Source organism: Sceloporus undulatus, chromosome 3, assembly GCF_019175285.1.
Source record: "Sceloporus undulatus isolate JIND9_A2432 ecotype Alabama chromosome 3, SceUnd_v1.1, whole genome shotgun sequence".
NCBI lineage: Eukaryota > Metazoa > Chordata > Lepidosauria > Squamata > Phrynosomatidae > Sceloporus > Sceloporus undulatus.
Genome location: NC_056524.1, coordinates 108,306,796 through 108,330,385, shown reverse-complemented (window position 1 = coordinate 108,330,385; position 23,590 = coordinate 108,306,796). Strand labels below are relative to the sequence as shown.

The window sequence follows — 23,590 nt, the reverse complement described above, 5'->3', positions numbered from 1 at the left end:
GAGAACAGGAGAAGTCCCAGCAGATTGGAAGAAGGCAAATGTCTCCATCTTCAAAAAGGGAAAAAAAGAGGACCCCATCAATTATCATCCAGTTAGTCTGACATCAATACCAGGAAAGATTCTAGAGTCGATTATTAAACTGAGAGTCTGTGAACATTTAGAAGGGAATGCCATGATCACAAAAAATCAACATGGGTTTCGGAGAAACAAGTCATGCAAGTGTCTTGTTCATCACACAGAGGCTCAGTCTGTATGCATTTGGAATAGCTGGTTTCATATTAAGCATTGTCACCCTGAGGAAAGGAGGGAGAAGAATTCTTACTTGCCATGTAGGAGTGGTGTACCTTCTTGTAAACATAGAAATTCTGTTGAGTATTTTCTGAAATAGGTCTATTGATAAGCTCCCATGGGCTTGTTTCAGCTTTTGCATTTTGAGCACTCGTGTGTGGCACTGAATCAGAAATCATTGACTTGTTTGCAAGGTGGACATTTATAGGTTGGGATTATTTTTAAATACAATGTTCTTGACTTTTTCATTTGATAGTGGCTTTTCCTTCTTCTTGAGTGAAAGAGTATAGGTCATTAGAAATCATTCCAGTTCTGTTTTGCTGTGTTATTCTCCTTCATGGAGTGCATCTGCGCTGTAGAAATCATGCAGTTTGACACCACTTTAACTGCCATGGCAGCTCCATCCTACAGAATTCTGGGATTTGTATTTTTGTGAGGCATCAGCACTCTTTGTTAGAGAAGGCTAAAGACCTTGTAAAACTACAAATCCTAGGGTTCTATATTATGAAGCTATCGTATTTAAAGTGGCATTATTTTGGCATTATAAATTGCCTTATTTATATAGTTTAGTTGCACCTGTGATAGCATCACACACACACACCCTTTAACAATTGGACATAAATGTCATTTTGAAATAACTTTTTCTTTACACCTGACATTGGACAAACTTTTTTTTAAACCTAGTTTAAACCACACTGGTGAGAGCTTTTATTTTAGGGAGGGAATACATTGGATGTTATAGAATCATAGAGTTGGAAGAGACCACGATTTCCCCCCCATGCCTTGTGACTGAGGCATAGCTCACACTGGATGAATTCATCCCTCTGTGCTTTTCATTTGTGCTGCAGACTGTAAAAGGTTACCATGTCTGTGAAAGCAATCCACATTTCGTACCTAGTTTCATCAAATGGTCATGGAGTTTTCAGAACAAGGTCTTTGAACTCTCATGGGGTCTTGCAGCAGCCAGAATCTGCAGAAAGCAAGAAAGAAGAGAAAGGTGATTATTAGAGCAAACAAGCATGGTAGTGAGATAACAAACTGTGAGGTGCAGCTATGCTGAATGTGTCATATTATTGTATTTGGATCTTTGTACCTTCTAGGATACTGTAAACATACAGTGTTCTGCAGCTTTCCCTAATGGGAGATAGGTAATTGATTGTGAAGCCTATGTACTGACAGTGACACGCTAAGATCTTATATGCATATTTCTTAGTGCATTAACACATGGATACCAGACTGTGATGTTTCCAGGGTGCTTGATAAGCACAGGTGTAGAGTTTAGACATAGATATAGTTAAATATAGTTAAAGTTTAGATATAGATTTAGATATAGTTAAAACTGGAGTGCATGTTTGTTGATGGGAACTCAGTTTACTGTCAGTTAAAATGTAAAAAGTTGAAAGTATTAATAGTTTGATATTGTTTATATATACTTGGTCTTTTCAGGTTAGAGAGAATAATTCTGCATCTTATAATAATTGTTTTATTTTATATACCGCTATTCCAAAGATATTATTATCTTCATATATAGTTCCTTTGATCTCTTGATAGGTTTCTTCATTTTGAAAAAGGAAGTTTAGTTTCCAGTTGGAAATTAGATCATGAAGCTAGTTTGTCATGATTTATGCGAAAATGGTATAGCCATGATGTACATGTCTAGCATATTTCTGTAGCTGTACTCAAATGCATTAGGAATGGTTCTGCAAGATCATTGTCTTAGGATCCTCTCCCCATTGCATTTGCTGCATTTTTTTTGCCTGTTGCTAGTCCATGATTGTAGTGCGTAGTAACAGTGCAACATTTTCTTGTACGCTGCTCAGCTTTATGTGTGATAGTGTTGTAGTCTACTGACATTTCATCATCATCTTTTGCAGTGCAAGATATAATTTATTAATCTTTCTGCATCTTGAGTGGAAAGTGTGGTACATATTACACTTTCAAAACTACCTAATTAATAGCTTATGTGTTCTTTGTGACATCTGTTCTTCCTAGTGCTTCTTACAGAATAGGGACATTTTAATCTTTGGGGCAGGAGTCAAGTTACCAACAAAAGAATGAACTCAGAAATGGTCTCCCTCCCCACCCCTCCTCTTCAACTGAATAGGCCTATTCAGGGGAATAAAACAGCGTCTGGCAACACTAATGAAAGAAGCAGTGAATTCTCTGTTTTAAATAGTTCAGCATGTCACTAGTTTCATCAGGTTTTCATACAGGCATGAATAACTGTTTTATGTCCCAAACAGACTGTAAACTGCAGCATTGGACAATGTGGTTGGTCTAGTACATCTCAAGATCACAGGGTTACTAGGAGAGACACTATTGGGGTACCATAATTGTAATAAATTGGATTTTGAAAGAATAGCAGCCTGGTGTCTTAAAAAGTAAGAAAAGATAGTTGTTCTTGAAGGATGCAGTGGTCCTGGCTGCTACAGACTATCTTGTTTTAAACTGACATAAGAGCTGTTTGAATATCTAAAATGAGGGAAGTCTCACTGTTGGAGTGGCCCTGTTCTTAATGTATTTTTGTCTGTAAGCTGATTTCAGTCCTGCTTTTACTCCTGACTAGATTCTGGCTGCATCATACTGCAGAAATAATGCAGTTTGACACCACTTTAATTGCCATGGCTCAATAATATGGAATTTCAGGATTTGTAGTTTTATGAGATAATTAGCTTTTGCTGTCAGAGTTCTGGTGCCACGACACACTATAAACCCTAGCATTAACTGCCTTAATTCTGCACTGCAGATGCAGCCTAAATTCATTGAATCAGTGGGATTTCCCTATATATGGACTCACTATTGAATTATTGAGTCAGTGGGTGTACCATAATTGACAGTATCCAAGAGAATTCCCACTTCTCTGTGTGCATACACACATACACTCTTTCTGAATCTTCTTGGAATTTTACTATAAACCTTTTGATGACAAAGATATTGAAAGAACTATGAGTGCACGTAGTTTTCCAGGGAATAAAAAGTGGTGGTCTCTCTTATTGCTCCATTTGCTGCAGTGCTGACTGTAGATTGTGGCAAAGCCATACCAAGGCTGGAAGGAGAACTACAAAGCATGGTACTGTTTCTTGTTTTAAACTTGACATTGGTTAGTCATAATTCTCTACAAACAATTAAGGTCCTGTAAACAAAACCGGTCAGTACTGCCTCTGCTAACTGTCAGCACTTGTCATAGATTTTACGCGGTACCTTCCAAGGCCTAACTCAATATTAACCTTGGATTGTGCCCTAATATTTGATAGGCAGATTATATGCTCTGACACTGTGTTGTGGCACTTCCCTACCATCATGATCCTCTTTTATTTCTTCAGTTTTTTGCACATTGCTTACTCTTGTCAACATGCCCCTTCCAATCCACTTTCTCTACCATTACAGTCTCCAGGTTCTGTGATAAGCTACCACAAAGAATAGTGGTGTTAAATGTTTAGTGTTTTTTTTACTGTCATTTTAAAATTACAATTGTAAGTCTTCATGTATTGTAGGTGCTACAAAACATTCTAGAAACAGAAAATGAATATGCTAAAGAACTACAGACCATGCTTTCTAACTACCTGCGACCATTACAAGCTAGTGAAAAGTAAGTACATTTTCCAGTTGAACAGAACATATGTATGCTGGCAATTGTAAGAGTTTGGACATAACATATGAGCCAGCTTTTGTTTTTAAGGGCCTTCCATTGTAGGTGATCTTTCTACCACTGGGGCTGAGATGTACCTGATGATTGTTATATCTTTCCTGTGAAAACACAGTGGAGACAACAGGTGTTTAAACTGGCCTTCATCTTCATGCAATAGCAACTTTACAGTGTTTATGAAAATTCTGTGACATCTTAGCTTGGGAGAGTAAGAGAGCTTTGTTGAGAGATTTATACAGCTAGTGAAGAGCTGGCATTGATGCTGGCATATATAACTAGGCTGCCACTCTGAGTAGCATGTTGGCTCCCCCCCCAGCTTCTAGTTGGTTTGCTAGTGTTGCCCAATTATTATATTCCCCATTCCCACTCTTTTAGCTAACTGAGCTGAACTGGCTTACTTTTCTGACTGGTTTCTTGTGCAAGATAAAGAATACAACAAAAACAGCTCTCCAAATATGTCTGTATTGCAGAGGATTCTGGATCACTTGTTTGTATAGTGGAGCTGTTGAGTAGCTTTCAGATGTTTTGAGGGAATAATCTAAAATGCATATTCCTTGTGGTGGGAAGCTCTACTTTGTGCCATCCTTGCTCTCCACCTTATTGAGTCCAAATGTGAAGCAGCAGGGATATGTGGGGAGAGGTTATGCATCTAAGGCACATAAGAAAGTAGAGGATTCTCTGAGTTTCAACAGCAATAGCAAGTATGTTTCTATACTGCTTATCAGTGAACTAAGCACTCCCTAAGCAGTTTACAATCTGTAAGCTAATTGTCCCCAACAAGCTGGGTACTCATTTTAGCGACCTATCTCAGGGTCAACTCAGTCTGGCCTCTTTCCAAGGTTGCTAAAATGAGTACCCATCTTGTTGGAGGCAATTAGCTTACAGATTGTAAACTGCTTAGGGAGTGCTTCATTCACTTATAAGTGATATAGAAATGTACTTGCTATTGCTATTGCTATGGAAGGATGCAAGGCTGAGTGGACCTTGGAACCCCTGGGATCAAACTCACAACCTTATGGCTTGTAGTACAGGCATTTAACCACTGTGCCACCAGGGTTTACAAGTGAGTTCCCCATGGTAAACTGTATTTTACATTATAGGAGGTGAGGTTTTGTACAGGTTTTTAACCTTCATTTTCTTTTTTCCTTTGCTTGGCTCCAGGTTAAACTCTACAGATACTTCTTATTTAATGGGAAATCTAGAAGAAATCAGTTCTTTTCAGCAAATGCTTGTACAGTCTTTAGAAGAATGCACCAAGTATGTATTGTATAATTTCATAATCAAGTGCTCTGTGATACTTTACAAGTTAATAAACTGTTTAGAATTATGCCTGACGTACCTTAAGGAGTTGTTCATTTACTCTGATATGTTGATTTAACCATCTGTCACAAGAAAAGAATTGGTTTCAATCCAATTTTGGATTTATATATATATATCCAAGGAAAGCTTTAACAATAATGGGGAATGATAAGAGGCATTACATGATTTACAAGCAAAAAAATCCCCCTTCCCTTATATGGTGAACTATGCAATTACAAAGATAGAATCAATAATATGGTACCTCACAATATATAGAACAAAGAACGTGCAAGAAACTTTGTGTCTACATTCTTGTTTAACTAGAATCTTTCATTGAGAGTTAGTGAATATTGAAGAGATTATTTTGTTTTATCCTTATTTTACCTGTTTAATTAATATTTTATCAGTCTTGAACTAAATTAAATAGGCTCAAATCCATAGCTGATGTGAGTATATATAACTTGGTGATGTTATTACAAAATGCAGGGCCAAACTAGATGTTCATTTTCTAAATAAGAATGCTACCTAATGTGGCTTTAAAGTGGGAGTGATGTGTGAGTGTTGTGTGCCTTCAATTTATTTCCGATTTATGGCAACCCTAAGACAAGCCTATCATGGGGTTTTCTTGGCAAGATTTGTTTAGAGGAGGTTTGCCATTGCCTTCTTCTGAGGCTGAGAACATGTGACTTGCTCACCTAGTGGATTTTATGGCCAACTTTTAATGTCACACTGATACAGGAGCAACAAAATCTTTCCCTTCCTTGCCTCATCATACCGGATTGTCTTAAGGTATTTCCCCTGACTGCAGAAGTGAGCCAAGCTCATGAGGAAATGTCTGAAAACATTCAAGAATAGCTAGGTCAGTTGGGAGAATGGCATTGGTTTTCCTTCTACTTTACTGTGTGCTCAGTAGGATTTTGAGTAGGATTTTGCTGTGGGCGTGTGGAAAATTTGAATTACAGAATTGAATGGGATGTTAAGGCCTAGGTAGTGCAACTCTCAGCCATGCAGCAAGACACAACTAAAGTATTCCTGAGGGATGACCATCCAACTTCTATTTAATAACCTCTGAAAAGGAGAGTCTTTTTCCAGCTGGTGTGGTTGATGCATATTTGTTAAAAGATGTTCATGTCTAGGTTGGCTTCTAGTATCTTTCTTTTCATTTGCGGTTTTACTGTATTAGCAATGGGGTGTTTCACATAAGGAAATGGCATACGTCAATATAAATATATAGAACTTGACATGCTAAATAACACAGGTGCACAGTGAGTTCTTAGTGATGGTAGGCTCAAAGTCTATGAAATATTTTCCCAAATCTTTAGGTTCTTCTTTGTAAAAACTAAACAAAAAAGTGTACAGTTTCATATAATGCCTCCACTCTTTTTTTAAATAACTCACCCACTTCTCCATCATCTGTCATTAAAAATCTGTATCTGGCTTTTGAAGCTCCCGAAACAATGGCACCTTTAGTGAATTTGAAGTACATTTGCAATTAGGTATTGTTTTTAAAAATTACATTGATACTACTTTATTTCAGGTTGCCTGAAACTCAGCAGAGGGTTGGTGGTTGCTTTCTAAATCTGATGCCACAAATGAAAAATCTGTACCTTGCCTACTGTGCCAACCATCCGTCAGCAGTAACAGTTCTTACAGAACATAGGTATGTAGATCTAGAAATGCTATAGAGGAGGAAGAGTTTATGAGATTGCCTTATTTCTATTTAGTGATGTTCACCTATTAAATTATCTATATTCAGTGTGTGTATACAAGCTCAGATATTTGTGATATTTTTTGTGTTTCTGTTCATTTGTGATCAGTACTCAGTACAAAAGTTTTCTTAAATCAAGGATACAGATCAAATGTATAAGTGTATTTGAAGGAAATGAGCACATGTATGCTAGTATGCATTGGCTAATACACATTCACTTTGGGTAAGCATATGAAGTGTGGCACCTTGTGCTGTGCCTGGAACACATTTTTATTGTTGTTATTATTTTTTTGCCTCTAAAGATATCAGTTTTGAGTAGGATTTTGGTGTGGGAGTGTGGAAGATTTGATTCATGGAATTGGCTGGGACGGTAAGGACTAGGTAGTGCAACTCTCAGCCATGCAGCAAGACACAACTAAAGTATTCCTGAGGGATGGCCATTCAACTTCTATTTAAAAACCTCTGAAAAAGGAGAGTCCATCACCCTCTGACTATTCCTCTGTTGAACATCTCATACAGTAACTATATTCTTCCTGATGCTTAGGTGAAATTCCTTTTCTTGTAATTTGAATTCTTTGGTTCCTGTTCTTGTCTCTATTTTGCTCTTACATAAATTACAGAGTTGTAAGAGATGACAATGACCATCCAGTCCAACCCTCTGCTATGCAAGAATACACATCAAATTATTCCTGAAAGATGAGTGTACAGCTTCTGTTTAAAAACATGCAAACAAGGGGTGCATCCACTGCAGACATAAAGCAGTCTGACACCACTTTAACTGCCATAACTTTATCCTGTAGTTTGTTGAGGCACCTGAGCTCTTTCTCAGGCCAGGTTGAATTGGATCCAAAACACACTTCAGAAATAATCTAGTTTGAGACTGCTTTAACTGCCTTGGCTGAATGCTAGGGAATTCTGGGTACTGTAGTTTTGTGATACATTTAGCCTTCTCTGTCAGAGAGCTCTAGTGCCACAATAAACTGCAATTCCCAGGATTCCCTAGCACTGTGCCAGGCCAGTTAAAGTGGTCTCAGACTGGATTATTTCTGCATTATGTTTTGAAGCAAGGAGACTACCACACTCTGAGGTAGCATATTCCACTACTGAACAGCCCTTACTGTCAGGAAGTCTTTCTAATGTTTAGAATCTCTTTTGATATTTAAAAATGGCCATTGTGTCACATCTCAGTATTCTCCTCTCTAGGCTAAACCTATCAGCTTCCTAAACCATTCTTCATTGCCATTGGTTTTCAGACCATTGTCCATTTTGGTTGCTTTTGTTCGAACATATACCAGCTTGGCAATATCTTTCTTGAACTGTAGTACGCAGAATTGTAAGAGTTAGAAGACTAAGGGCAGAACAATGAGAGTGTGTGACCATGAAGCACAAACTAGAGAAAACAATGGAGGACAGCATTACAGCTCATACCATCCATAAATACATCAGTCATTTGTGAGCTGTTTTGAGGTTTAAGGTTGACACAATGAGACCTGAAAATGTCTTCCAGCCTGGATTTTTGTGGCAGCAAACAGGATTTATACCTTAAATGTATTTATTAAACCATTCTGTGCTATTACTTTGTTCTGTTTTGAGGCTTTTTATAATTACCTCAATTGGTCCATTTGTTGTCTTCCCTCCTTTCCTCTCATGAAATATTTCTCAGCAAATTCCCCCCCCCCCCTCAAATATTTTTTTAATTTCATTATAAAAATATTGCTGTGAGGTAGAGGAATTGAGTAACGTTCAATCAGGACTAACAAGTTTATTTTAGCGCGGGCTTTGTAGATTACAGTCAGCATTCTCAGATACATTGTCAGAATATTTCATTAGTGTTCTTACTTTATTTTTATAAGTTATTGTGGATAGACAAAAGACACTTTACACAATTGAACCAGGCAGAACTACTGAATTTACCAGAAATCATTGCCCAATGGAAGCCCCAATAAAGATCCTGAGATACGTTTCTGTATAGTGTAGCAGTGTAGTATTTTTTATGGATAATAGCTTAACCTTTTCTTTAAAAAAGGCACACAAGACCCCCAGATTCCTTATTCCTGTTGTTCAACAGATTTGAATGTTTGAACAGAAACATAACCAGAGGAACCTGTTTGAACACTGATATGTTCTGTTGTGTGGCCATAATTTCTGGATACAGATTAGCAATCTGTGTACAGTATACATATGTTTGATGTTAGGTGTAAATAACTGCACATATACGTTGAGTCTTTCACCTGAATGTGAATGTGTGGAAGGTAAAATGGCTGGTGTGAGGTGGGTATATGCTCAAGTCCTATCTTGAATATTAATAAGCACCTGGTATTATCAGCGACCTTTGTGTGTTGAACATGAAGCTCTACTGACTATGTTTAGAGGGATTTTTAACTGTAGAGTTTCTTTGATTGGGAGCTGTGCCTTACCAAGATTTATCAGCTGCATGTGGTTATAAGCTTTCTGCTGCTTCCAGATGGTGGAAACATCCAGGAGAACACTGGGACATGGTTTTTGTGCTCACATATCTACATATTGTACTTCTGTGGAGTGTGAGGTGTTAATATCTCATCTCTCTTTCTCTGATTTGAAAAAATAGTGTTTGTAACTAAACAGAAGTGTATTGGTCATGTCTGTTGCTTTACATACCTGTACAACAAAAATGCACTTTGAAATATTTTGCAAGGAGTAGGTTTGAAGATTAAAATGACATGACAGAAACTGCAATAGTCAGATGAACATTTTTAGTAATCGGCTAAAACAAGCTTTCTGTCCTTGTTCTACTTATTCATTTCAGTGGGACTTATTTCCAAGTAGGTCTTTATAGAATTGCAGCCTACGCTGTGCAGATTTACTTAGAAGTTAAAAACCTGAAAGGCGGAACAGTACTGTATCCAATTGGACTGTCTAGTCTGGTGTCCCGTTCCCACAGTGGCCAATCAGGTGTCTCTAGACAGCCTGCAAGTATGAGATGAATCCAGTAATCAAGCCCTACTTTTGTATTCTGAAGCGATTATTTTAAGATGTACTGCCTATACTATGTCATTACTCATCCTCTATAGAGTTCAGCAATTCAAAGGGAGAGGAAAGGCAGATTGCCAGGAATCTGCAACTCCTGATAATGGAAATCTCTCTGAGGTCAAATAGCCAGGAGCTGAGGCAAGTGGGGACCTTTCTCCCCACCAGAAGGCAGAGGATGAAGTGACATGCCTGCATCTTTTGTTGAATGTGAAAGAATCGCCTACCCCAAAGGTTATTAAACCAGAGACTAATTAATTAGTCCCCAGGTATATTTGAAATAGCTTGCCATAAATCTCCCAGCAACTCTTACATGTTTTCTCTTCATTGTTCTCAACTATCTTACCTGAGTGGAAATCTGTTACTTTCATGTTTCTTTGACCTTAAGCTGGCTACGCTTTGGCGACTTTGTTTATTCCTTGATGGCTCTTGTATCTGAGTTGCTGAGTTGTTAACGATTCCTGGATTGGCTGATGACCGCCATCTTATTTTGCCCTTCATCTTGTTGGATAACCTGTGACTGTCCTGGACTGAGTTAATTGCTCAATGACTGCTGCCTCTTAACCTCCTGCTCTGTAGGACACTTGCTGACTGGAGCATAGGAGAGATAATTAGAAACATTTAGTCATGTTATAGTAGCTATATGCGGTGGCTTAGTGGTTAACATACCAATTCTGACAATTGTAAGAATTCAAGGCCCAAATGCTGCGTGGCTGAGTGAGCTCCCGTCACTAGTCCCAGCTCCTAGTAGTTCGAAAGCATGCAAATGCAAGTAGATAAATAGGAGATAAACTCTGGTGGGAAGGTAACAGCGTTCTGTGCAGTCATGCTGGCCACATGACCACCAGAGCCGTCTTTGACAATGCTTAGTTGGCTTAGTAACAGAGATGAGCACTGCAGCTCCTGATAATGGAACTCTCTCTGAGGCCAAGTAGCCAGGAGTTGAGGCACCCCCTACAGACAGTTACAATTAGACATTCATGTTAAGGGGAAACCTTTATCTTTACCTTTTATATTTGTTATCTTATGATCCATATGTTTGTCTAATTTCTTTTCAAAGCTGTCCAGATAGGAGATTATCACTAAATTGTGGAAACAATTTCCATTGTTTAACTGGTTTTATTTTTGAAGAAGTACTTCCTTTTGTCTGTCCTTATCCCCCACCAAATTGTTTGAAGATATGTATGAGACAGCAGTTATAAACATAGTTTGTACATTATAGAGGCATCTGTCAGGATAGATAGTAGAGACGACTGTCATGGAACCTTCTGGGTAGTGCCCCCCTGTTGGTGGAACATGCTTCAATAGGAGATGTGGTTAGCTTTCTCCCTGTTTTATTTTAGGTGCTGCTTAAAATGCTTTTATTTTAGGCTGCCTTTAATTTAGAGTGGCACACTGGTGGCTTGGCTGCTGTACATTACTTTTAGAGGTGGTGTTTTTAGATTTTATGGTTAGAATATCAGGCTGAAATTATGATTTTGATTCTTTTTCCTTATTGTTTTTATTACTTACTATTTTAATTTTTGTTTGTATTGTGTAAAACTGTATATTGAAAGATGGCTTATGAATCATTTAAACAACTTAAGAAACAAAGATAATTGTTCAGGAACAGTATATCCCTGAACATCAGTAGCTGGAAACAACATTGCCCTGAAGCTCTTTGTATGGGTGGTCTGAAAGCATCTGATTGGTCGCTGTGGGAAGCAAAATGCTAATTATTTGGGCTGTTGATTGATATAGTAGAGAATCTCTTGTTCCTGTTCTGCTTTGATCATTAGAAAATATTTTCAGAATCCATGTATAAGAGTATGTAAGTGTACTCAACAACATGCTACAGTGAACCCTTGGCATCCACTGAGATTTGGTTCCAGGACCCCTAAGGATACTAAAATTTGTGGATGCTCAAGTTCTGTTACATACAAAGGCAGAGTAAAATGGTGTCCCCTTATATGAAATGGCAAAATCAAAGTTTGTTTTTTTATAAATAAAAAATAAAAATAAAATTCAAGCCGTGGATGGTTAAATCTGTGACTGCAGAATTCATGGCAAACTATGGGCCCAAACAGACAGGCCAAAATAAAGCTGCTTTGGGTCACTTTGGAGGTATGCTGTTTAAACGAGGCATGCATCCTAAGAGGCTAGAAGGTGCGCCAAAGCCATGCTCCAGTCCTAAGGACCAGAGCACAGCTTTAGTGCAGCTCCTGGCCTTTTAAGATGTGTGTATCATTTAAACAACATACCTCTAAAGTGACCCAAAGCAGCTCTATTTTGGCCTCTCTGTTCGGGCCCTATGTTTGGTTATTTGAAGCAGGACTTGCATTTTACAGTTTAATAATATTTTTTCATAGAAAATTAGAACTCTGTTTCAAGCATTGATGAGTTATTTGTGTGCATGTGGGCTTGAACAGCTGAATGTTGGATGGGATGACATTGTAAGCTTAGTGTAGCTTTGAACAGTCTGTAGAAATATTTGTTTAATAGATTCATGCGTATCACTGGTTTCTCTGGAAGCACATTTATCATTTTTTCTGATACATTTTTGTATCTTGTGGCTCATTAAAAGAGAGTAAAACCTTTCTTGATTTAGCTTCCTCCATGTTTCTTCAAAACTCTGATGCCAGCACACTTTCACTGTTCACTGTTTCTCAAAAATTTTCTACTCTGTCTGTTTTCAAAAGACATATAATTACTTAAGTACCTTTAGGCTTCCTGCTACATTCCTGAGGTTTAAAGGTTCATGTTTCACTTCATGTGAGTCTGCTGAATGCAGAATAAGCAGTAGAAACTAATATGCCACAATCATTCTGCTTTTGAAATGAATATATTTGAAAGTAAACTCAGATTTTGTCACTGGAGCCTTGGTCAGATGAACCATGTTGCCTTTTTTGCTTTTTGGCTCTCCAGGTATTGTTTGATGGCAACTTCCATCAACATAGTCATTGCTGAGGAATGATGGGAGATACAGCCCAGCATCTGGAAGACCAGATTGTTCAAAAGTTCAACATTAGATTGGAAGGAATACATATCTGTTCATCTTTATAATTAGACTCTTTTAAGCCTAGTATAAAAAGAATATTCTGTATGTTCTGGGATTGGGCCTGTGTCTCATATATGTTAGTAGACCCTGACACTGGCCTGTAGATCCTGAGACTATATAAGGCCATCCATAAAAGACCAACTTGCATTACTTTCTCTTCTGCAGTACCTTATAGTATGTATTTAAATTCTGTCATGGTCACCATACCAACTTAGTATTGATAGTAGCAAGTGTATTGCTAATTGTAGGTACTCATAAAACTGTTGTTGATTCATGTCCCCTTATTCTTTTGTCCAGAGATTGTCTCTTTTGGACATGGGAAAATGGGAGGTGAATTAATTCTATGTGCTTTGTGTGAGATCCTAGGTCCTATCAGATGTGAGACAGGAGAATTGCGTTGGCATCTCTAGTAATACCAAAGCCTGGTTCCTGTGTTTAGAATCATAGAGTTGAAAGAGACCACAAGGACCATCCAGTCCAACTTCCTGCCATGCAGGAAATCACAACCAAGGCATCCCCCGACAGATGACCCTCCAGCCTCTGTTTAAAGATCTCCAAGGAAGGATACTCCACCACACTTCAAGACAGTGTGTTCCATTGTCCAGCTGTCAAGAAGTTCCTAGTAATGTTGAGGTGGAATCTCTTTTCCTGTAGCTTGCATCCATCGCTCCATGTTCTAGTCTCTGGAGCAGCAGAAAACAAGCTTGCTCCAGCCTCAATGTGACATCCCTTCAGATACTTAAACAGGGCTGTCATTTCACCCCTTAACCATCTCTTCTTCAGGCTAAACATACCCAGCTCCTTAAGTCTTTCCTCATAAGGCATGCTTTCCAGACCCTTCACCATTTTCGTCCCCCTCCTCTGGACACACTCCAATTTATCAACACCCTTTTTGAATTGTGATGCCCAGAACTGGACACAGTATTCCATGTGAGGCCTTACCAAAGCAGAATACAGTGGCACTTTTACTTCTCTTGATTTAGACACTATATCTGTCCCTCCACATTTGCTAGGGTTAGGGATACAGAACCCATGGGAATGTGAAAAAACCACAAATAATAAAAACACTATGTTTTTACCTGAGGACGCTCTCCAGTGCAACTCTGTGGTTGTCATCTGCGAGACACTGAGCACAGAATTGCGCCGGAGGAGCTACAAATGCCTAGTGGAGTGTTTTCTCTAGGAATCTCTAGGTCTTTCAGTGCGACCTTTCATTAAAGTTGACCATAGAGTTGTGCTGGAGAACCTAGATGTTCCTAGAAAGAACATATTAATAAAATCCGTGAATAATCAGATCCGCAAAAGTCAAAGCCGCAAATGTGAAGGGACAAGTGTATAGTTCTATTAATGCAGACCAAAACTGCATTGGCCTTTTTAGCTGCTGCATCTCACTGTTGACTCAGGTTCAACTTGTGGTGGTCTACCAGGATTCCTAGATCCCTTTCACACATACCGCTTTATCACACTAGGAAGCAAACAGGATTTAAACGAGAGTTAAACTAGAGAAAACCAGGAAATGTCATGTGATAAACATCAGGCATTTCATGGTTTTCTCTAGTTTAACTCTCGTTTAAATCCTGTTTGCCCCCTAGTGTGATAAAGCAGATAATCTTATTAAGCCAGGTGCTTCCCGTCTTATACTCGTGCATTTCATTTTTCTGCCCTAAGTGTTGAACCTTACATTTCTCTGTGTTGAAATTCATTTTGTTAGCTTTAGCCCAGCTTTCTAATTTATTAAGGTCTTCTTGAATTTTGATCCTGTCTACTTGGGTATTTAGCTACTCCTCCTAATTTGGTGTCATCTGCAAGTTTGATAAGCATGCCTGCTATTCCTTCATCCAAGTCATTGATAAAGATGTTGAATAGCACTGGGCCCAGGACAGAACCCTTTACTTATATCTTTGAGTTGTGGTCCGTTGCTAAGCATAAAATAAATAAATAAAATAAGTCTTTTTTTTTGGCTGTCTCTTCCAATTGTGTCTCTGCTTGCTTGTGAAATGGGTTTAACCATTAAACAGAATTACATTACACTTGTTTGAGTCCCTATATTGGGAGAAAGGCGGGATATAAAGTAGCATGTTATGCGGGCGCACTGTATACTGTATATACTTATGTATAAGTCTAGAAATTTAGGTAAAAAAATTGACCCCAAAAACCTGACTCGACTTATCCATGGGTCAATGTAAGTACAGTAGTTTAATTCTTAAATAAAAGAAGAAACCATCCCCTGGTGAAAGGTAAGAGTATAATCTGTCTTGGAAGCACTGGTCCCCTCTACTCTCTCATCCATCTAGCCTTAAGAGTGAGCATCAAGAGCTATGTCTGCTGGGATTTTATAAGTTCTTTGACAGTGTTTTACTTTGCTTCATCCTTTAGATCCTTTGCTCTGTGTCCCTAAGTTTTACCCTTGACTTATCCATGGGTCATATCAAAATCCATAATTTCAGCTCCAAAATTTGCCCTCGACTTACACATGAGGTCGACTTATAGACGAGTATATACGGTATATCTACATTGCACAGTTATGACAGTTTCACACCTGTGGCCTTATCCTGTGGAATTCTGGGATATTTATTTTGGTGAGGTATTTAAAATTCTTCCGCGTGGACCCCTGAGCTACAGCATTGGAGCTCTCTGGCAGATAATTCTAACTACTTCACAAAAGGTCAAATTGTAGGATTGTCTAGGATGAACTAATAATATTTAAAGTACTATCAGACTGCTGTAACTGCAGTTTGACCTGAAAATAGCTCAGGATGAGTTGTAGCCCACTAGGTTTTAAGTGCGTTGAAACAGGAACCTAAAATGGCAACAAGTGTTTTGTTATTTTTCCTTCTAGGAATCAGTGGGATAGCAAGGTACAGATTGAATCACCTGAGGATTGCCACACTGCATATTCAGTTTTGGCACTGATGCAGAAACTCACATGTTACCACCCACTGAATAATATGGGGCACGACCAACCATGTTGTTTCCCATCCTCCGGGTGAGGGGGACAGGACCAAACCCTCACAAATAGGAAGGCTCCAATGTAAATTACTATCTATACTCAACTATAAGTTGACCTCATATATAAGTTGAGGGCACATTTTGGAGTCAAAATTAAGGATTTTGATATGACCCATGGATACGTCGAGGATTTTTTTTTTTATCCAAAGATTCAAGCATCCACGGCTTGAAAATATTCCCAAAAAAGGGTAAATTCCAAATAGTGAACCTTGATTCTGGCATTTGATATAAGGGACACCATTTTTCTATGTCATTATTTTAATGGGCTTTTTTTTTCCCATATTTTGTTTTCCCGGGGGGGGGGGGGGCTGGAACCAAACCCCAGCAGATAACAAGGGCCCACTGTACTCACATTGACTTGTGGATAAGTCAGCTCAGATTTTTGAGGTCAATTTTTTGACTAAAATTTCTAGACTTATATATGAGTGTACACAGTATTCCTTTGTACCAGTTACTGTTGTCAATCTATTTTTTCACTGTATTGGTATTATAATTTGAGAAATGCCTGATACAAAGTTGTGAGTCTTTCTCAAATGAATCTGAACAAATGTAGTTGATATTGCAACCAGTAACCACAGTTGAGAAAACAGTGGTGGGGAAATTTGCCAGTGAGAAGGAGCGGTTTTTTTTTGGGGGGGGGGGGAGAGCAGAAAGTGAAATTCTGAAGCTCACTCTCTTAATTGAGGTTGAGAGCTACATTTATTTATTTAAGTATTTATACCCCACTCTTCTGACACAGAAGCTCTCAGAGCAGTTTACAAATTGTTAGACAGTTTCCTGCCCTCAGGCTTACAATCTAAAAAAGACATGAAACAAAAGGAGTCTGCATCTGCATCAGTCTTACTGGCAAAGTACCTTCAGAAACTCTCTCTCAGTACTTGGATACTACACTGATAGTTTTTTTAACCCCCTCAATTTAATATCGGGAAATGAGAGAAAGACAGGTGTCTTTTTAAACAATGGACATTTCACTAATATAACACAGTATTTCCTAAGGGCAGAAATAATAATAAATAATAATAAAATTTTTATTTGTACCCCGCCCTTCCAAAAGATCAGGGCGGCTAACAAAATGCACCAAAGTGCAACAACATACAGGTTAAAAGCACATATATAAACAACAATCCTAAAAACAATAAAAAACAACCCCTTAGCCCAACCTCACGGCCACGAGAGAGGAGGGAGGCCCACAGGATATTTAGTCGGGGAATGCCTGATTAAATAGGAAGGTTTTTATGGCAATAATGGCTAAATATGTAACATAAATGAATGGGTAGATCTTTGTTTTAATGTTGCAGTTCATCCAGCAGACTTTAAATTAGCAACTTTCTCTGTCAGATTTAAAACCATTGCTTTCTTTTTAATAAAAAGTAGTTTGTATAATGGTTAGATACTACAGCAGGAAAGTAATTTGGGTGTACTTTATTGCTCTTATGTCATTATCTCTTTCTTTTTTAAAAATAATATCAGGTTTCAAAATGTGAAGCTTGTGCTTTCAAAAAGCACACTTCTGGGAGATAACTAGAGCACGGAATACAGATAAGAATCTGAGTCAGAGAACCTTTTGTCCCTCCTCCACTTTGTTTCCCAAGGGCTGCTAACATAGAGGGTGATGTCATACTTGAAGCAACAGTCCAAGAATAAGGCATTCTGTCCAGAAATGCCGCACAAGAGACTGTAAAAAGGCTTAGAGTCATTAACTGAGCTAAGGGTTTGCCGGAAGGTTTTCAGCATGCATTGTCTATGTGACATCTTTAAACCCTTCAGCGGTGAGAGTTCATGTTCCATCTACCATAGGCCGGAATTGGAAGTGTAAGTTGCAGCCTTAAATGTTTTTCCAATTGTTTGTGTATTATTTGCTAATTTACGTTTGAGGACATTCTTCCTAGTTTTCAGTAACTATATATAGGTTGGATTCATTTTAGAGCCAGGTTGTCAGTTTCTAAATGAGTTATGAAATCTAGACAAACTAAGTCACAAATCTTGAGTAAAGTATTGATCTGTCTTTATTAGAAAGATGCCTTATACCAATTCTCTACATATGCCCTGTTATTGTAAATGACATTTATTCCCACTTATTCTACTTCACCGATCTGTTTTGAATAGATGATCAAATTTTAATGACTACAGTATATCTTTATTATTCCTGAGGCCTACTGGTTTCTTAGCTAAATGATTTTCTGTTGTATATCTCATTTTGTTTCTTTGCTATGCACAATTTCAGTTAAATACAGAAGAGATTCAGTGTGCAATGCTCTGCAGCATTCAGGCTAAACTGCATGTTATAAAGAGCTATTGTGTTTGTCAAAACAGCTGTGATCTTGAACGACCCACATTGATTTTATAGATGCAATGATCTCTAAGGAAATAAGGTTAACTGATGCATAGTCTCTACACAGTACACAGTCTTTAAAATTAATAGCAGTTTTTTTTAACTAAGCAAATTATTTTATAATCAGACTATACTTTTAATCTAATTTCTTAATATTTGCTGTGTAGGTAAACCAGAGTTCCTCTTTGAATTTTCTCTCTCCTAAATATAAATACCCACAGCTGTGCTACACATATATGTGTGTATTTTAGGCACAGCCTTTTATATTGATGGTTGCGTGAACTATGGTATTGTCTTCAAGATGAAAATAAAAATTAAAAGCTAGATTTTCTAAAATGTAACTCCATCTATATTCCTTTAAAAAGTTGCTGCATTTTCACTTCCTAAAGAGGAAGAAGCCAGGGATATATTGAATTTGTCTTGGCCATATGAATGTGAGCAGAAAACTTCTGCCTCTGCACCACTCTTCACTATAGCAAGAAAGCAGTTACTCTTATTTTTAGAAGCAGGTTTCTAATCTATATACTTGTCTGTTTAACCCAGCAGAGGAGGAGTTGAGTGTATTGCTGTGTGACTTCACTGAATAGTCCCTGTGTAGAGGGAGAAAAGTATAGCACTGGAAATGTAGAGTAGACTTCTTTTACTGTAACCAGTAGTAGCAGCAGCACCAATCAGGATCTGCCCCACTGATCACTCTTTCCACACTTGGCAAAATATTTCATGCTAGTGAGAGAAAGGTACTTTTTGTGCACTATTTTCATATGTTTACTTTCTCCTGGTTGTTGTTGGAACAGAGAGAGAGAGCAGATTCCTCCTCTATTATCACCTTTTCCACTAGTATTTACAGTGGCACAATATCACGCTAAGACAGCCTGTGTCTCTTTTTATTATTTCTTACTTTTTAATCTTACAGCAGTTGGAGGCCCTGTTTTCATTGAGATGATCTGGTAATTTTTTCATCACTGCATACTTTCAGCTCATGGCCTTTTGGTATTTCATATGATGAGAGAGAGGTGTTCATGATAGGTCATTGTGGCAGGATTTTTTTTTAATGTAATGATCCATACACAAGATTCTTAACTGTTTAAATGGTTTTGGGTTTTAATAGTTGTTTAAATTGCCAGATTACTAAACACTCAGTGAAATTGTACAAAGCACAGTTGTATATTCTCTGAGCGAATAAAGATACAACTAACAGCCATTCTTGGAAGAGAGAGGTTTGGTCATAGATTTTCCTGGTTGCTAATGCCCAGTGGAGGAGACAGATAATTTTGGTTCTTCATGCTGGATTGTTATTTCAAGCATGCCTTAAGTATGGCATTGTGGAGATGTGTGGGCAGATGAGACTTCCTTTCAGTGAAATAGTGCACATGAGTGCTAAAAGTTTGAGTGGGATGAACCAATGGCCATACTTTCTAGACATTCTTCATATTGTTCTAGGACAGATAAAATTACAGTGGGAGACTTTGAGTCTGCCCAGATGAAGCTGTCAGGGTGGTTCTTAAAAATGTTTCTTCTTTAAAACAGTCAGAAATTTCTGTTCTCACATTAGTTACTAGTCAGTTTGTTTATGTGCATATATTACATCCCACTCTTCTATATTAATGTATACTCAGAGCACCGTATGTACATTCACAATAGCAACAAAAAAACTCCACTATAAACAGTTAAGAATACTGTAATTTTTAAAAGGCAATAGCATTGTACAAGTGATAGGGTGAAAATGTGAGCTGGAATAAAATGATTTTTACAGCCTTTTTAATCACCTGTATGCTCATTTCATAGTATGGAATGTCTTTTGTGACTTGTGATACTTTAGTAGTCTGATAGTTCAAAATGCTTCCCAAAAGCTTGAGTTGTATTTCTCATTTGCTTGGGAAGAGGCACCACTGAAGAATACTGGGTAAATAAACAGGAATAGTCTGTTAATGTTGAACTGTAGCTTCTGTTGGGAATATGAAAAATATGCTGTTTGATTAACGTTACTGGAACTATTTGATTATTTAGAATACTAGCAATCCTACTTTTAACTTCAAACTATACCGTACATTCTTTTCAATTGCAATTCAGGGAGAGGAAAATTAAGCTTGAATATCAGTTTTTCTGTTTAAAATAATTAAGAATTCATAAGTATGTAGGTATGTGTCCATTTTTATGACTGGTCTTCATCCTTTTTCAGACAGTGAAATTGTTGCTGAAGAATTTGACTGATTTACTTCTTTATGGATTGAATTGTTTTATTTTGTTTATTCTCTCCCCCCACTCCATTTATGAAAAGTGAAGAGCTAGGAGAATTCATGGAAACAAAAGGAGCCAACAGTCCTGGGATTCTTGTATTGACAACGGGCCTGAGCAAACCATTTATGCGGCTGGATAAATATCCCACATTACTCAAAGAGCTTGAAAGACACATGGAGGTATATTTTAACAGCATTTATGTTCAAGTTTAAATATGATTTTGCATCTTCTTCTCCTTTTTTTAAAGGTACATTTCAAGGATACATTGCTTCCAAATTTTGTTCATTCTTCTAACTTTGGAAAAGACGTATTTTGGAAAATTCAAGGCCATTATACCTCAGAGGTTGTATTTTTCCAAATGGGTAAATGCCCTACTTTTGGGCTGTATTAGCCTATCTCCTTTTCATGTTCCAGTAGTGTGGGTGCAAGGCCACATTTTTAAACGATTTGAACCCTTTAATCACTTTGCTTTAAGCCTGTAGAAATCTACCAGTGATCTATTAATATGGATGAATACCTGATAGTTCAAGTGCTATTTGTACTTTCCAAAAAAGTGAATATAAACAGCCTTTTTAGAAGCCCACATAGATTTTGACATCTATCAAGGATGAGCTTGTGGAGTATTGGTTTCAAACATCTTTCTCCTTCAAGTTGGAAGGCTTTTGTAACTTATTTCTAAGCTGGAAAAGGTGTTGGTTAGGACTACGGATTCAGCTCCTTTGCCCATGTTACTCACTACTCATTCCTTTGTTTTGGGATGTTAAGCTTTAGCTTACATGTGTTGAAGTGTGTCTACTAGAGAAAAGAGTGTGTATGAATATACTATAAATTTTGTTTGGAACAAGAAATAAATACATCAGATTTGTTGGCCCTATCCTTTGTCCTCACTTCCAAGCACAGATTCACATTTCAGGTAAGGGATGGATGGATGGGCTGAGATGTTGGTTTTCATTTCTTAACAAACATTAGAACATTCAGTTGCAAAATATCATTTGACATGTGAAGTCGAAGGCTTTCATGGTTTGAATTACTTTAAAATTGCAGCACACAATTATTTATATTTCCACGAATATTGCCAGTTTTTAAATTTTAATTTCTATATTAAGAAAACCTGGAGCATTTGTGGTAATGACAGAAGGAGTATCCCTATATCTGCATCTCTCAAAAGAAAAAAAATATCCTGTGGAAATGGGTTCTTTAAATATATTCGCTTATCCTTGTTCCATGATGTAATCTAGACATTTCCTGTATTAAAAGTGTGTAGCTGTGAAAACTATATCTTGATTATTTAATTTGGTGTTAATGCTAGTCACTGTCTCATGAGGCTGACAGAACAAATTCTCTTTTATTTTTATTTTTTAGGATTATCATCCAGATCGACCAGACATTCAGAAATCCATGACAGCCTTCAAAAACCTTTCTGTAAGTAATGCATTGAACAAAAGGTGCTTGAAAGGAAATACAGTAGTCTAAATGTCATATGAAAGCTCAAGAGAGTGGCAACAGTATGTGACAGTGGGAGAAAAGTTTCAAAATTTAAAAAATAAAATAATTTAAAATTGATGCTTTCATTGACAATTTTGATTTGGGTTCAAGAGAAAGACAGATCATAGGTAAAGGAAGATAGTAAGATCTGTGTGACACAACATGAGCACTGGTAATCATACAAACTCCTACATGTACAAGGTTGGCCAAGTGAAGTCCAGTACTAAGAGCCCTGGTGGTGTAGTGGTTAAATGCCTGTACTGCAGCCACTCACTCACAAACCATAAGGTTGTGAGTTCAATACCAGCCCAGGGGCTCAAGCTTGACTCAGGCTTGCATCCTTCTAATGTCACTAAAATGAGTACCGTACTTAGATGTTGGGGGCAATTAGCTTACACTTTGTAAACTGCTTAGGGAGTGCTTAACTGCACTGATAAGCGGTATAGAAATGTACAGCGTGCCCGCACCATACGCGGGCACGCCATATGCGGCCTTGAGCATACACGCTCAAGTCGCGGGGCACGCGCGGGGCAGAAGGGGTGGCGCATCCCATTCAATTGAATGGGCGCGCGTGCTCCTGCGCCGCCGTGCACGAGCCCCATTGTTTTCAATGGGGCTCAAGCATAGGCGGAATTTGCCTTACGCGGCGGGATCCGGAACGGATCCCCCGCGTAAGGCAAGGACGGACTGTACTTGTTATTGCTGTTGCTAAGGATCCATATGGGAGGAGATGAGGTTGGCTGTTGTCATTGTTTGTCTTCTTTAATATAGCACAACTGAGAGTGAGAATGTGGATGCACAAATTCTTGGGCTGTATCTATACTGAAAAATTGTAGGTGATACCACTAGCTGTCATGGCTCCATCCTATGCAATCCTGTGATTTCTAGTTTTCTGAGATACAGTACCTGGAATTCTCTACAAGAGAGGCCCATTACAATGCTAGAGCTCTCTTGCAAAGAATTCTAAGTACTACACCAAATGACAGATTCCAGTATCCCATAAAATAGAAACATGATAATTTGAGTGGTATCAAAGTGCTTTAAATACAGTGCCCCCTTGCCTTACGCAGGGGATCCATTCAGCCCTCCCCCCCACATAAGGCAAATAGTGCATATGCTTGAGCACCATTGGATATAATAGGGCTTGTGCATAATGTGCGACGTGACGCATGCGCCATTCATTCTCCTGTTGCGTGGTTTTCAGTGTAAGCTGAAAGCTGCGTAAAAGGTGCCTGCATAAGATGCAGGCGCACTGTATGTAGTGTGTTTATACCTATATGTAGTGTCCATTCAAAATTAATAGAGTCACACTTAGTTTAGCTTATGCCTAGTCTTGAGCCTACATTAAACATGTTCGTGATGCATATAAACATGAACACATGTGATGTTCCATGCAAGCAGCTTCTAGCTTGAGTGCTGATTTCTCTTAGTGCAATCTGAACCTACCTATGCAAAAGCTTCCCTTTCCAATGATTCTGATAAGAATTTGAATGGGAAACCAGTCATTTAAAATGCAGAGCTAAATGTTTAAAATTAATCTTA

The 23,590-nt window shown here is 38.1% G+C and overlaps 1 protein-coding gene across 7 annotated transcripts in view; it reads left to right on the top strand.

Annotated features, from left to right (window-relative positions):
• Positions 1-23,590, top strand: part of ARHGEF7 (Rho guanine nucleotide exchange factor 7) — a 119,747-nt gene that overhangs the window by 47,259 nt on the left and 48,898 nt on the right. For all 7 annotated transcript variants that reach the window (XM_042456562.1, XM_042456560.1, XM_042456561.1 and 4 more), the window contains exons 7-11: positions 3,783-3,877; positions 5,096-5,191; positions 6,771-6,893; positions 20,604-20,742; positions 21,926-21,985. In XM_042456562.1, coding sequence (XP_042312496.1) covers positions 3,783-3,877; positions 5,096-5,191; positions 6,771-6,893; positions 20,604-20,742; positions 21,926-21,985 — 513 coding nt within the window. The remainder of the gene's footprint in view (positions 1-3,782; positions 3,878-5,095; positions 5,192-6,770; positions 6,894-20,603; positions 20,743-21,925; positions 21,986-23,590) is intronic.